This window comes from Sceloporus occidentalis, unplaced genomic scaffold (assembly GCF_023333645.1).
Source record: "Sceloporus occidentalis isolate IW3139 unplaced genomic scaffold, rSceOcc1.0.p SCAF_19, whole genome shotgun sequence".
NCBI lineage: Eukaryota > Metazoa > Chordata > Lepidosauria > Squamata > Phrynosomatidae > Sceloporus > Sceloporus occidentalis.
Window position 1 is genome coordinate 10,163,806 of NW_028316999.1, and position 16,224 is coordinate 10,180,029.

Consider the following 16,224-nt stretch of genomic DNA (forward strand, 5'->3'; position numbering starts at 1 on the left):
AATCACTTAATAACGAACTACCACCAGTTTATTGGTAAATCACTATTCCTGTATATACTCACGTGCTTATCAACAATGAACCGGTGAATTCATTATGGGCCTGCTAAATGATAGAATGTAAATGGAACTTAAAGTCTAATAAAAAGTTGCCTAGGAGCATCTTATCCTCATGTTCATGAAAGGGCAATTAATACCCACACTATGCATAAGGCATATGAATAGCCATTAATACCATATTCTGGAATGCTTGGGCACGTGTTCTATGCACAAGTTTAATTTGGAAACTTCATGTTTGCCATTTTCTCAGAGGCTGGCCCTGTCACCCTCATATCTTAAGCACCTATTACAATTAGCGCCCCTCATTCCGAGACCTCCATTCAAGTTTAATGTATAGTTATTTGTTGCATGTTTGTATTAAGTATTCTGTCTCCACCCTTACAGGGTTTTAATTGCGAGTTGACCCACATACTTCTGACATAGGTTGGGTAGCTTGTGAATTTGGTTTTAAACAGATAGGAAAGCCTTATTACTATTAAATATATTTAAAAAATATAGGGTAGGCAAAACAGTTTAATATGTCTATATAAATATATATATATATACACCTCACCTTTTTTCTATTATTAGCCTCAATGAAAGGAAACAAAATAGGAAACTATTTTCAGATTTGTATAATTTGCCAGGAAGGATAAGACTTTTTGACACCCCCCACACTAAACTGCCCTTGCTGTGAATGTAGGTAACAAAATTCTACAGAAACAGTCATTATTAACTGCACAAGGAATAACTCTCCAAAAATAACAATAATTAACTATTATAGAAATCATATCAGATACCCATTATAATATAATGAAGAGATTAAAGGTTGGTTATCGACTCTTTACTTATAATCAATACTAGTAACCAAAAATAAGAAGGGTAATGCTAATTGAAATTGTCCTTTGCCTTGTATTGAATTTAAAGAAATGCATGCACTACAATTCCACTGTCATGCAGTTTTTTCTTGAATGACCAATTATGTTTGTCAGTACCATGGACAGAGCCAAGTACAGAAACATCAACATCTACTACTCAGAATGTTGTCCCACCACAAAACATTACACACATGGTACAGACAACATTTGTTTTCTAACATTTGCTTCCTGAAGCATATGCTGTATAGAGTAAAGATTATATATATATATAATATACTTTTCATATATATATATAATTTTCAGAAATGACACCAAGTATTCTTAAAAAAAAAAGTTGGTTATATAAAAAAATATATATATTGATTTTGTTACTCAACTCGTGTTAATTAATTTCCTACTTACATTTTTAATTATCATTCTATTCTTTTCTTTGGACCCGGACAAATCCAGCATAATATGTACTGTAATATTGATTAACATAAAACCCTGTTCTTTTCCTAGGTCCTTCAAACTTAAACACTAGTACACAATTCAGATTTCTATGTGAAATATTTGCTATTCTTCTCAACTGGTCTGCTTTTTCAGTTATTTTTGTTTTACAAATATGAATGACAAATGTGCACTTGTGTATGGCTGTCAAGATGTGAACTAAGTTCTGTTACTGCTTGTTCAAGTTCTTCTATTACAATGTTATAACAAAGTTAATCACCAGGTTTCTCTTTTCACCTTGTTTTCAAATGCAATAAAATGACACCTCGTAATTATTTAAATGTAACTTTTTTCTGCTGTTATATATTTCTTCTGTCTTAAAAATAACTTTGTATTGCTTTTTTCCCGTCAGTCCTGACAACCATGTTACACTGTATATTCTCTTCTGCTTTTCTTACTTTATGAGCATATCTGAAAATGATTGCGTACATGGGAAGGTCCACATAACATTTTAAAACCAAGCAGGTTGAGGAATGATTGGTGCTATTGTGTTGGGCAATGGAGTAGTCCATGGAGTAGTGCATTAGAAATGAAAAAACTTTAATCCCTTTTGGTCGAGGTGGGGTATAGAGCCAATATTGTATAGCCAGACTTGGGACAAAAAAAATGGCAGAGAGTAAGAGGGGGGAAAGAGGCTCAAATTTTGCAAGCTAGAGCTATGTCAGGGTTCCACGGTCAGCAACAGCTTCTTGGCCAAGAAAGCTTTGCTGAGACTATCAGTTAAAGAGTAATTTATATCCTTGTTATATTGCCTTAGTTGTGTAATATTATGTGCAATATATTTGTTTTAAATATAAGTCATTTATTTATTATGACAAGTGTACAACAAATCCTGTTGGTCACAAACCTAAAACAACTAGGCACAGCTTCAGAGAAGTGAAGGAAACAATACGTCAAATTAAGGACTAGGTTGGTCTTTAGGCTTTTGTAGGAGGTTTGTCCCACATTTCGAAGTTTCTGTATCACAAAGGATTAATCTGCAACAGAGTTTATGTGTGAGGATTTAGGAGCCTTAATCCTGCGACTGTAAACCTCATTCCAGGATTAATAAAGTGCACTACTGGGTTCATGTTCCACAATCTTACATTGATAATATGTTAATGCACAGCATTCATGTCTCACTCCATTTATTTATATATGAATTATGTGGGATACATAAAAGGTTATGCACCATGTTGTCTGAATTATCTCCCACATTCCAAAGTTCAAGTCATGGAACTATTACACTGGTTTAATGGTTCATTCTTCTAGTTTTATTTGATTTTTATTTGAGAGTGTTTATGTTTTGTAGTCTGGACCCCATCTACTCTTAATTCCTTATGCACCATAACTATGTTTACTACGATGTAAATAATTGTATGTACCATAATACAGGGGTTTTATGCAGCAGCAATTTCTTAATCTGGGACTGGTTAAAAAGGACATACCCAAGGTTTTACCTTCTATGTATGCCAAGTTATGTGATTATGAACTTCAAACCAGAAGTAGGAATAATTTCACATTATTAAATGTACATAGCTAACTCACTCTGAGATTTGATTTCACTATTTTACAATTTTAGCACTGTGAGTACAGTGGCAAGTGGACAAAAGCTACATATTGAATTACTTTATAAACCACTTAGGCTACCATCTCACTTCTTCTGCTACTGCTATAGGAGACAATTAGTTTTCACCAAATGGAAGAGGCAACAGGCTGTGAGAAATTATTACTGTTTACAATGGCTGTTATTGACCATGTAACTTTTAATATGCCTATTGGCTGTAAACAAACCTACATGGGTTTATTAAGTATACTGAACTGTAACATGTTGGATTCGGGAAGACGACAGGCCATCAACCAATTCTAGGAGTCTTAGCAAGCTCTGTTAATTATCCTGTATAGACCTAGACTAAACTACCTATTTTTTCATTACTTACATAATAACATAATATAATAAATAAAGAATAAACTTAAATTCAAGGATCACAAACCATGTGCCACACTTTTACAATCCACGTGGTTCCTCACTCCTAGGTTTATTACACCAGAAGGGATTATTAGAACATCTCATTCCAAACATATAGACATTAATATGTTGTTGGTCCCCCCTTTGCAACTAAAACAGCTTCGACTCTTTTGGGAAGGCTTTCTGCCAAGTTTTGGAGTGCTTCTTTGGGAATTTTTGCTAATTCATCCAGTAGAGCATTTGTGAGATCAGGCACTAATCTTGTCCAAGAAGACCTGGTTTACAATCTCTGTTTCAGTTCATCCCAAAGGTGTTTGATGGGGTTGAGGTCAGGGTCTGTGAAGGCCAGTTAAGTTCTTTCACACCAAACTCATCCAACCATGTCTTTATGGGCCTTCTCCAAAGTGTTCCCACAATGTTGGAAACATAGCATTGTCCAAAATGTCTTGCTATGCTGAAACAATAAGATTTTCCTTCACTGGAAGTAAGGGGCTAAAACACTGAAAAACTTTACAGTTGGCACAATGCAGTCAGACAGGTAACGTTCTCCTGGCATTCGCCAAACCCAAACTCGCCCATCAGACTGCCAGAGAAGCGCGATTCATCACTCCACAGAACATGGGTTCTGTAGAGTCCAGTGGCGCTTGCCATTGAACTTGGTGATGTGAGGCTTGCATGCAGTTGCTTGGCAATGGAAACCCATTCCATGAAGCTCCCACAACACAGTTTTTTGTCCTGATATTAATGCCAGTGGAAGTTTGGAACTCTTCAGCTATGGAATCAGCAGAGCTTTAGTGACTTTTACACACCAAACTCCTCAGCACTCAGTGACCCCGCTCTGTTATTTACATGGTATTCCGGTTTGTGGCTATGTTGCTGCTGTTCCTAAACGCTTCCCCTTTCCAATAATACCCCTAACAATTAACTGTGGAATATGTAGCAGGGATGAAACTGACTTATTGCAAAGGCGATATACTATAAATCAGACATAAAAATGCAAGGAAGCTAAGGAAAAATACTCCCCTTATAAAGCCAAACTCGGCAAGGACTCCTCCAATCCCCAACAATATGTATATAACAATACAGGGAAAGCGATCTTCTACTCCTAGGGCCTCCTCAAAGCTCAAACTCGGATACATAGAAAGGAAGGAATAAAGAAATAATAGCACTGTATAGTATAACAATATAAGTAAACAATTTATTACAAATGCACTTACAAATAAAATTGCACTTAGATCCAGCACCGGTACACAGTAATATTTTCTAATGACATGCTATTGTTTCTTCCTTCCTTCCTTCCTATATATCCAAGGGGCAGAGGATCACTTTCTCTGTATTGTTATATACTTACTGCATCCTATGTGGCATCCTATCACAGTGTCACACTTGAATTTACTGAGCTTCTCAGAACGACCCATTTTTTCACGAATGTTTGTAAATGCAGACTGCGTGGCTAAGTCTGATAGAAACACCTGAATTCAATAATTAAGATGTGTGTCCCAATAATTTTGTTCATATAGTGTGTGGGTAGATGAGGACACCTAAAAGTAAATGTTGTATCCACATCTGTCTGTTATTTTGGATAATGCCAAATTAATATCAGGTTCACAAGCAATGGTATTTGGCACAGACAGAGCAATTCCTAGTACAAAGAAAAGAACATAATGCGCACGTCTATAAGAAGTAGTACTTCTATAAAATAAGCATGCAATATATACAGCACAGACACATAATGCTGTGTCTGCACATCTTTGTTGAACAAGCATAGTTCTGCTATAAGAAAACTATTTTGTAATGCATTATGCCCATTTCTATTAGCATTCTACATATAGACTAAGTTAAGTATTCTTAACTATTCCTGCAACGGTTGTATTCAATATGGCTCTTGAACGTTAATATCACATTTGTATTAGTTATTACAGCATAACACGGCAACAGCTGTTTTTTTCACCTCACTTAATATTTCTGTGTGTGGCTGGAACAATATTGTTCTATATTTTATATATTATTTACTTCAATATGACCACAGTACCACCTGAGTATGTAGGGTTTCACCCATTTAAATGTTTGCAGTTGATGAAATCATTTAAGAGCAATAGCATATCAATTCCACTGGTAAAAGTGCATTTGCATCATGCTGTTTATATTCAATGTACATATTAGGAATGTTTTTCTTTTAAGCACTAACTGTATTACTTTAAACGTTTTAAACTCTGCTATTCAACCATATCCCAGCATTAATGTATGGCTGCATGATATGCATGGACTTTTAATAATACACATCTACAAATACAAATTAAAAATTTGCAGGGCTTAACAATGCTTTTACCTATCTATCTATGAAGAATTATATAAAGAGATCCACAGGCTCATAATACACAGACACATTAAGTTCGGAGAAAAAAGGTCTGCACTTGATCACCAGTACAGGCAGACAAAACATATTGATTTTTGAGGTAATGGGAAAACAACAGAAAGTTCTCTTGACAATGTCAGTTATATAGATACATAAATATACAGGTAAATCAATCTACAGACAATGTCACATTTTTATCAACAGTGTAATGATATCCCTATATTCGGGGCCGTAAAATATATTCGTTTTATCCCTTAATATTGGTGCTTAATATTGTTACATGATTGCAAAGTGGTTTAATTGTCATTTTAGGCACTTTAAGGAAACCTAACAGGCACTTGCACTTGGTATGAAGCAAAGTATTAATATTCCTTAACCAACTTGGCTCTTCCTTTATTTCATGTTTTGTTGGTTCCCTTGTGCTTTTTTATTTTCTCCTCATACCAGGCTACGTGGCGGTTTTATTCTACTGATTCCAGTCGAACATACCTGACAGCCACCTGGCGATATTATGAAAGTATTCTTCCACCTCTCAGGCATGTATCAATGCAATGAATGATGAAAAAAAAACATGACTTGTACCAGTTTACTAATCTGCTTTTCAATTTTTGTTTTATTCCCTGCTCCCTTCTGCCTTGTTTTTCTTTTTTATCATATATCCTGCACGTAGTGTGTATGGCGTAGTTATGCGGCTGATGAGAAATCGGTTTCCATTGCTACCTGGAAGCCACATTTGAAGGCCTTGCATACCTGCAGCCCTACAAAGTAGGTACAAATATGGCGGCTGGTGTTGTTCGTGATGTCTGTTCAACCCCCTAGAACATTAGTATCTATGTTGGTTTGTCTCCTTACTCTTTTCTATCTCCGACAATACTTATATATAATATCTAAGCTATCACCAGGCTCCAAATTAATACAACTAAATATATTTGTACTAGAGCTATGCAATGCTTTAACGGATTGTAGTCCAGACTACTGAGAAGAATCTAGCCATCCTTCTAGCTCATGTGTGCTCAAACATGGATACAGATGATTATTCATAAGCTAGATGGACAATGCCTAGGGTTTTCAAAATCTTGCATTGGACCCCATGAGCTAGACTGAGTTGACACTGCATAGAGTTCAGAGAGTAGTTGAAGATAATGATTCCCTGAAATTATTACCCTTGGTAATCTCAACCTTAAGTGAGTAAACCCTTGTTGAGCATCTTCATTTAGCACAGTGGATAATGTAGATGTAAAGTTATAAATTTCACGCAAAAGTAGAACTAATCACGGGCTTGACAATTTTTTTTCATTGTGAAAGCACTAGGGTGTATTAATAATAATTATAATGTATTCATTTGATTTCTAACAAACATGTTTTGATGAAAGCCTGAACACTATGATAATTGGATAGGATATACAATTACTGCTCTATCTTCAGGAATAAAATAAGTGGGAACCGCAAAAGCAAGCTACAACTGGTTCTTCCATAATTAAATCCACATTTACTTAGCAATATTCCAATTTATATAAGGTATTTCACTGAAGAAAAACTTGTTTGATAAGTTGGAACAAAAAAAAACATTAGAAAAATGTATTTCTATTCTTTAAGTGCCTCTGACAGGCCAGAATTTTTAAAAAGGCAGAAATACATTGTATGAAGCCATATGGATGCTCACCGTGCATTTATATGGTGCCAAAAAAGAGTGCTCTCTCTCCTGCTAATTAAATAAGGAGATTGTGTGGTCAAGATAAGTGGGCAGAACTGGATCAACAGAGAGGTGGGGATAGTGCCAAATTGCCTCAAAAGGGAGGTGGAGAGTAGATGCAAATTGTTCATGGAGCATGGATTAAGGAAGCCCAGGAGATGTATGGACCTCATCTCCCCAGCCACCCCCATTCTGTTCCAGGTGGAATGGGGTTTGATGTAAAATAAGCTGCCCTCGGGGCCAACTTTGCCCCTTAATGTGAGGAGGGTTAAAATATAGAAAATACAAAAACAAATTTGCTACTGTAAATAAAAATAGGTTTACCCTATAGTGCTTACATTACTCAAAAGTACAAAGTGTTTTTTAAAGTGCAAGAATATTAATTACTAAATTTTTTTTTTTAAAGGCACATTTCTTTCATGCCATGATGACAGCATGGGTAATTTAAGGAGCGCACATCACAAACTTCTTATTAACTACAACAGAGGGGAAAATAGGAATAACTGTGTTAACATTTGTGCAGCACTGATTGGCTATTTGATAACTTGAGCAGAAACATATAACTCTGCTAAATGTGTCATAAAAGTATAATTCTTCATTTTAACTTTTCTCCAAGTTGTATTAAAGAGTAACTTGTTACCCCAAGAGCACACAAGCTACAGAACGGAAATAAAGTTGTTTGTGAATGTAATTGTTTAATGACTGCTAATTTGCAATAGGAAAGGCTGCAGTGCATTCATATAAAATGCCAGGAGAATGTGCAACCTAGACAATGTTCTTTGGGGAAAAATAAGTCATCAAATCTTTTGCATAAATCACCAACTTTTTCTCGCACAAAGTTTATATATTGTCCCTTATTATTATGGGAACAGCAAAGGAAACTGCTAATTCTAATTAGAATATAAGGTATACATCCAGCTATCTTCCATGACACATTATTGTTGCTTCTGATATTTTATTTGTATATAATTTTTATAGACAAAATAACCACCTTGTTTTATTTTTTTTTAGAATATTTTCATAATTGTCACTAGTCTGCTGTCCCACAGTATTGTTCTGGTGTGTTTCACGTAAAGCCATGAAACAAACACTGTCTGTGCATTAGGTGGAACAGGTATATAGACTATGTGATCATGTCAGTGTGTAATATAAGTGTGGCAGGACATCATGCTGACTTCATTATCAACAGTGGGATAGAATGCTGGCAAAATGGTATCTATAATCCATTTTACCGAACACATTCAAACAAGTGGAGATCATATGTTGTATTTTTATTTCACCTGGTGTGAGCTGTGGTTCTTATGATGCTGGATAAGACTAATTATTATAGGAACTATATGCCAGATTCTGTGTATTCGCATCAGCTATTTACAAAACAAATGGCAAATTTGACAAAATTTTATTCAAAAAACATAAATCAGATGGAAAACACTATGCATAGAACATTTAATTACTCATATGATTTTAGGTGAAACCCCAGAGGCAATTCCTTTAGCCAAATAGTGACTTAATCATTAGGAAAATGATAAAATGAGAATATTTTGCTAGTAATTAAATGTAAGAAATAATTGGAGTGTGCAGAAATAGCTGTATGCATAATGTGACTACTGAATATTTTTAGATATACGAGATTTTCCAGGGAAATGTTTTTAATACTTTATAGATTGTAAATAGATTGTAAGCTTCTGCAGCAGAATGTCTTAACATGTTATTGTTAATGTTTATTATCCCCATTGTAATAGCGCTACACAATCTGCTAGGGATAAATTAACAAAGTCTAATGGTGTCATTGAAACTTCCACAAAGTAACTTATTAACAATATGTATTATCTTTACCAAATACAATGGTGGGATTCATGATCAATATTTGTAAGAAAAGGTTACCAAACTTTTGGAATATAAACAAGAACAATAAAAGGAGATATGGTGCTGATTTTAAACACCTAATGTTACACACAAAGCTATATTTTATAAAAAGGAGGATAGGATAGGCATCATATCAGCACACATACCCTGGACACCACTTCTGAAGACCAAAGACCAATAAAATAAAACAGTTTTTGCATTAAAATACCTTTTTTTCTAACTGTAAAACTACATTTTTAGGGGAAGAAATCAATTGTTTTTGCAAAAGTGGTATTTTGGTATTTTTTTGTTTTTATATATAAATATCAATTATGTCAGAGACCACTAATTAAATTAGAAAGCTGGGGTATAAATTGCCAAAAAAAAATGCTTAACCTTGTGTCAATGTGTGTTAGGACTTTCTGTGACTTACACAATTACTGCAGTTTTTATAGATACAATTAATTTGGAGCCTGAGGATGTGTATATAAATAAATATCTAAATATATACATATAGGGGATGGAAGAGGGGTCACTTTCAGTTGGTAAATCAAGGAACAGTTGTTGAACAAACACTGATCAATTCTAACGTTCAAGCTTGCTTTGACAAAATGCTGTATCCCATTTCAAAGTAAGCATAGAATGGGCATTCCAAAAAAAAAAATATATCAACTTATTTTGTAAACAATAGAAATTGACCAAAATCTACTTCACAGCAGATACCTTTTTTCTACAGCTTTCTGTTAAGTATCTGTCAGCAATGCATTTGCCTTGTTAATTGCTTTGCAAGCTTAGACTGCTGTTGTATGTACTGTGCATGTTGCATGTGTAAAAGAGGACTGTTGGAGATGATTGGTATTGTTGTTTGTTTATTTTTATTTATTTTATTTGCTTGAATGTGTTATGCCTTCTGTTGAGCTACAGAAAAAAATTGTATCTCTTGTGACCTGAAATTAACCAATGCATTTATTTCCAGTTTTCAGTTATCTAATGTATTATTTGTATATTTAATAATGATCAATACAGTTTGCTTAATTACATTATTTTTCTTTCATTTACTAATACCTGAAGGAAAGAACAAGGCGAGACATCTGGAAGGTTTGTGTTATGTTATATATATGTTATTATTTAATCACCAATAAATAAATTATGTTTTTGTTAAATTGACCTAATCAAGACAATAAATCACTGCAATGTTACAATGAATTCAGTAAAATGTACAGTAGATGCCTTTCTTTGAGCAAGCTACCTTAGATTTGTAATTGTAATTTAGGTCACAATGGACCTTTCCCAGGGCAAACCCAAAGCTCCTTGGACAGCTCAATCTAAACCCCTTCTCTACAATCTTTTTACTGATATAGACTTACACAGTGCCCACTTCAGACAGGCACCCCGGATAGCTGCCTATTTTGGCCAGCCCTCAAACGTACACAACAATGTATGTGTGAAGTGAAAATAACAATTAACATTTAGGTGTTAGCAATTAAAATTGTGTCTGTATGTGTATGTATCTAATATTTCACACAAATTGCAGGGCTCCATGACCCCCCACGCCAGTCCAAACTAAATGTATCAGTGTGAAGGTCTGTACAACCGCCAGCACAGACTTTTCTAAAAATGCTTCCTCCACTGGATGCCAATATATGACATTGTACTCTGGCATGGCAAGGTGAGGACCAACAGGAGAGGTCTGTTCTGGCAGGTGCACAGACCTCCACCATACCATGACAGCTGTTGAGGCCCAAGGGCTATGAGCTTGTAGTATACCCCTGTCCTTTTGTAGAATTAAATACTTGCCTAGTAAAGATGGTGGTAAGGGCTCCTAAACCTTTTTGGTTAGACTATACATTTCATGTTATTCATGCATGATCGTTGATAGCTTTGAGTATGTGGAAAATTCAAATAATACACCTCGTATGACTCAAGTTGTTATATATATAGTCTAAATTAACAAGATACTTTTGTAAATATTGGTTATGTTGCTTAGCTTACATGTGATGGCTATAACTCATGAGAATAAACTTTAAACATATGTGTCAATTACAAATAGCATGTTTGCTTGTTTTAAAAAAAAAAAATTTATAATTACAGGTTTATTAAATTATGGTGGTCTGGCTGCAGTCTTGTTGTAGTCTGAAACTATTTAAAGCCGTTAATAGATTTTATTTCCTGCTGCATGCAGGCAACCATATGAAATCAAACAAATATCTAATTAGGAATCATTCCAGTACATGGTCACATCAATACTCTTAATTTAAAAGCAATCTGCAATCTGATTTGGAAAGAACCCTTTTGTCTAACTCTAAATTTTGTTACTATGAGGTATAAGGACATATGCTGAAAGTATACATGTTGTTATAAAAATGATATATATACTTTTTCAATTGCATTATATATAATATAGCTTATTATTTACCTATGCATTTTGCTATCTACTTTCTAGCAAATTCTAAAATACTCTTGCTGGAAATCTTAAAATGTATGTGGTCAGATACTGACAGCATAGGGATTTAGAACTATAAATATGAGAGCCTAAAGTACAGGATTTATACACAGTATATACGTTACATATACTGTACATATACTCATATTTATATATTTATACATTACTGTGCAAAAGTTTTAGACAGGTGTGAAAAATGCTTTAAAGTAAGAATACTGTCAACAATAGTTTTATTTTTATCATTTAACAAAATGCAAATTGAGTGAACAGAAGAAAACTCTTAATCAAATCAATGTCTGGTGTGACCACCATTTTCCTTGAAAACAGGATCAATTCTTCTTGGTACATTTACACAATGTCAGAGATTCTGACACATATAGTTAGGTGTATGATTTAACAATTATACCAAACAGGTGGAAATGATCATCATGTTAATATGTAGGTTGAAACACAATCATTAACAGAAACAGCTGTGTGGGAAGAATAAAACTGGGTGAGGAACAGCCAAACTAATTAACAAGGTGAAGTTGTTGAAGACAGTTTAATGTCAAAAGTCATACACCATGGTAAGATTGAGCATAGCACAAGACACAAGTTAGTAATACTGCATCAGCAAGGTCTCTCGCAGGCAGAAATTTCAAGGCAGACATGGGTTTTTAGATGTTCTGTCAAATATATTTTGAAGAAGCACAGAGAAACGGGCAATGTTGAGGACGGTAGACACAGTGGTCAGCCAAGGAAACCTAGTACAACAAATGAAAGATAAATCATGCTTAATTCCCTTTGCAATTGAAAGATGCCCAGCAGTGTCATCAGCTCATAATTAGCAGAAAACTTTGGAACTCAAGTACACCCATCTACTTTCCAGAGAAGTCTGGTGAGAAGTAGTTTTCATGCAAGACTTGTGGCCAAAAAGCCATACTTGGAAACAAGGCTGAGCAACTCAACTATTCATGAAAACACAGGAACTGGGGTGCAGTAAAATGGAAGCAGCTACTCTGGACTAATAAGTAAACATTTTGAATATTTAGCTGTAGGAGAGGGCAGCTTGTTTGCCAAAGGACTGGAAGGTGGTAGAAGAATAAGTGTTTACAGGCAACAGTGAAGCATGGTGGGGGCAACCAAGGCTGCCTAAAGCCACAGAAGAACTGCAGTTACTTCTCTGGAACAACCTACCTACTGAGTTCCTTAAAAAACTGTTTACTAGTGTACCCAGAAAACTTGATGCTGTTTTGAAGGTAAAGCGTGGACACACCAAATATTGATTTAACTTAGATTTTTCTTCTGTTTACTAACTTTGTATTTCGTTAAATGATACAAATAAACTATTAGCATGTCTGTTTTTGAAAGTATTCTTACTTTACAGCATTTTTTCATACCCGCCTAAAGCTTTGCACAGTACTGTATATCATACTTTCAGTGGAATAATTTGTCAATGACAAGTCGTCTTAAAAGGAGGAACAAATATATTTAAAGTATGGTATACAACATGATACTATGGTCTATGATTATAGATAACAAATGTGTCTCAAAGTGGATTCCCTAAAAAGATAAAAAAATGCAAATTAGGTATTAGAATGTATTTGATACACAATCTATACCAAATAAGTAGATTTCTTACAAAATACAAAAAAATGGCTCCCTAATGTTACCTGTTCAGATACAAAATAACAATATTTTTTAATCCAACATAACTTGTTTTTTGATCAACAGATGATCCTCCCTCGTAACAGTTAACTAAAACAAAAAATTAATTTAATGTAATAATTAGGGGTGACAGATAGTATAGAGTTCAGGTAGAGCACCCTAAACCCAATCGCTGTTTCTATTTGAAAATAACAGATTTGTTCAAAGAAGAAATTATGCAAAGAAATATTCTCCTTGGGTATCGTTGACCACCAATGTTTTCATCATAAAATGTACAAATATGTCACTGTGCTTAAAGGAAATGCCATCATTGTTCTTATTAACACAATTGTTTTGGGCCCATTGAATTTGGGCAATTGGAGGATCGGGGGAGTAAACTGAGGGCAATAGGGCAGTGCCTGTGGTGATGCAATCTTCCAGATCCTCCAATTGTGGGAGAGGACATCAATGCAAGCGCTGCCATATTGCTCTCAGGTGAACTGAGGGCAATATGGCAGCGCTGTGGTGATGTACTACATACCTTTACTATGTGTTACGAGGGGCTAAGCCTGGCAGGTTATCCTGCATAAAGGTTTGCGATGGGTCTGCATAATGCATAATTCAATCAGTCTTACAGATTTCTCTATGCATTTTACAAAGCCGATCAAGTCCTTGGCGTGAGACACTTGATCCTAACTAATGGTTTATTGACAGTCTGTCTATCTCTAACTGCTTCATTATTATTTACTTTGAGAGGTATTATTGCAATATTATTCATTCAATTGTCCATGAAATAAATACCGTATTGGCTCGAATATAGGCCGCACTTTCCCCCTTAGACTTAGACTTAAAGTGGGGGTGCGGCCTATATTCGGGGTCTAGCGCCCGACGCCCGGGACATGCAGTTCCGGGCGCCGGGCAGGCAGCAGGCTTAGGATACAGATCCCCCGCAGTGGTGTAGGGGACCCGTATCCTACTCTCTGATACGCTCAGACAGCCTCCCTGCCAGCACTTTCAATGGGGGTAGTGTCGGCACGGGAGGTTGTCTAAGCGCATTGTGCAGACTTTCACCGGCAGCAGCGATGTGCGTAAACAGCCCCCACTGGCGGCACGTCTGCACGATGTGCTTTAACAATCTCCCTTGCCGGGAATTCCCACGGGGGGGGGGAATCCCGGCAAGGGAGATTGTGAAAGCACATCGTGCAGACGTGCCAGCAGCGAGAGGTTGTTAACGCTTGCATCGCCGCAGCCGGTGAACGTCTGCGCGATGTACGCTAACAATCTTCCTTGCCGGCACTTCCCACGGCGGAAGTGCCAGCACCAGAAGTTAAATACGCGTACTGCGTAGCTGTCCCCCGCCGGCCCTGCAAGACCCCGGGGAGTCTGCACCGGTAAGTCTGGGGGGGGGACCTCTTGGGGGCAGAGTGGCAGCATATCTCAGGGGGGATAGAGTGGCAGCATATCTCAGGGGGGATAGAGTGGCAGCATATCTCGGGGGGGCACATCTTGGGGGCAGAGTGCATATCTCAGGGGGGATAGAGTGGCAACATATCTCAGGGGGGCAGAGTGGCAGCATATCTGGGGAGGGCAGAGTGGCAGCATATCTCGTGGGGCAGAGTGGCAGCATATCTGTTCCACTAAGTGCTTTTTTTTTTTTTTTTACAAAAAAAATTTTTTCTTTGAAAAAGCACCTAACTTTTAGGGTGCGGCCTATATTCGGGTGCGGCCTATATCCGAGCCAATACGGTATCTTTTATTTTGGATGAGTGAGTTCATGCCCCCCCATGTGGTGTTATCTGACAAGTTCTTCACGATTACCACTACAATCTCATACATTTTCAATAATTTGGAAACAAACTCACAAGTGATTGACCACAAAGATAATGTTAATGTATACGTTTTATAATCCTTATTAAATATTAAGAATAAAAAAAAAGATGTAATTCCCATGTGCCCCTTCTACTTCTGGAATGTCATAGTTTTCTTAATACTTATCTGTGTATTTTTTCTTTCCCTTATGTTAAAAATAAAATATATTTTATAACCGCTTTATGTTAGTAGCACCCAAGTATGCTAGTCTTACACGAGAGCTGCAGGAGAGGATCTTGCTTTGGTCACATTTGTAAACATATAATTTGCCTTTTCTACTTGTTTTTTACTTTTCCTTGGAAAAGTGTCAGAGGTTTGACAGAAACAAACTAAATTCTGTTTTGTCTCTTTTAGGATCAAAATACTTGGGTACCAGTAAGATAACACGGTTATAATACTGTCCTAAAACTAATAAAAAGTGCAGAGGATAGAATTAATTCTATAATTAAACATGCAGCTAAACTGTTCCAGAAAAATGAAAAATCCACTTCATTATCAGAAAATAAAACTCTTCTAAAACGTGTTCAGAGAATTACTAAGTTGCTCAGTATAATAACCCATGCTAAGATAGGTGCAGCAGTTATATGGCATTCATGAGCCCCAATAACCAAGGTCTCCAGCAGGATCACTTAATGTGACATTATGTGACTCCCACAGTAGTAGCGTGGCAGCTCAGTGAAAGAGTGTGTGTGACTGTATGGTGTTAGCGTGTGCATAAATATATGGCATTCAAGTGTGTATTAGTGTATGATGTTAGTGTGTGTATGTGTATGGTGGTAAAAGCAGTAGTAACATTGCAACTCAGTGAAGACACACAAGGTGAGTAACAGGTGTGTGTTGGTGTAAGTGTATGGTGTTAGAGTGTGTGTGAGTGTATGAGTGTGTGTTTCAGTTCTCAATTTTACTTATGCTTTTAAAAGATGTAGCTGTTCTATGTAACTAACCCAAGCCTAAGAGGACTGTACCTCAAAATAGCTCAGTCTCTCTTTAGCTCTAGAAATAGAACTAGTTAAAAGATTGTACAGCTCATGGCTTCTTGTT

The 16,224-nt window shown here is 36.1% G+C and overlaps 1 protein-coding gene across 5 annotated transcripts in view; it reads left to right on the plus strand.

Moving 5' to 3' along the window:
* LOC149302383 (potassium voltage-gated channel subfamily KQT member 5-like) overlaps nt 1-16,224 on the plus strand; it is a 274,371-nt gene that overhangs the window by 221,429 nt on the left and 36,718 nt on the right. For 3 of the 5 annotated variants that reach the window (XM_089482467.1, XM_089482463.1, XM_089482466.1), the window contains exons 8-9: nt 6,378-6,472; nt 10,317-10,343. In XM_089482467.1, coding sequence (XP_089338593.1) covers nt 6,378-6,472; nt 10,317-10,343 — 122 coding nt within the window. The remainder of the gene's footprint in view (nt 1-6,377; nt 6,473-10,316; nt 10,344-16,224) is intronic. The other 2 variants (XM_089482464.1, XM_089482465.1) reach the window with 1 other exon arrangement.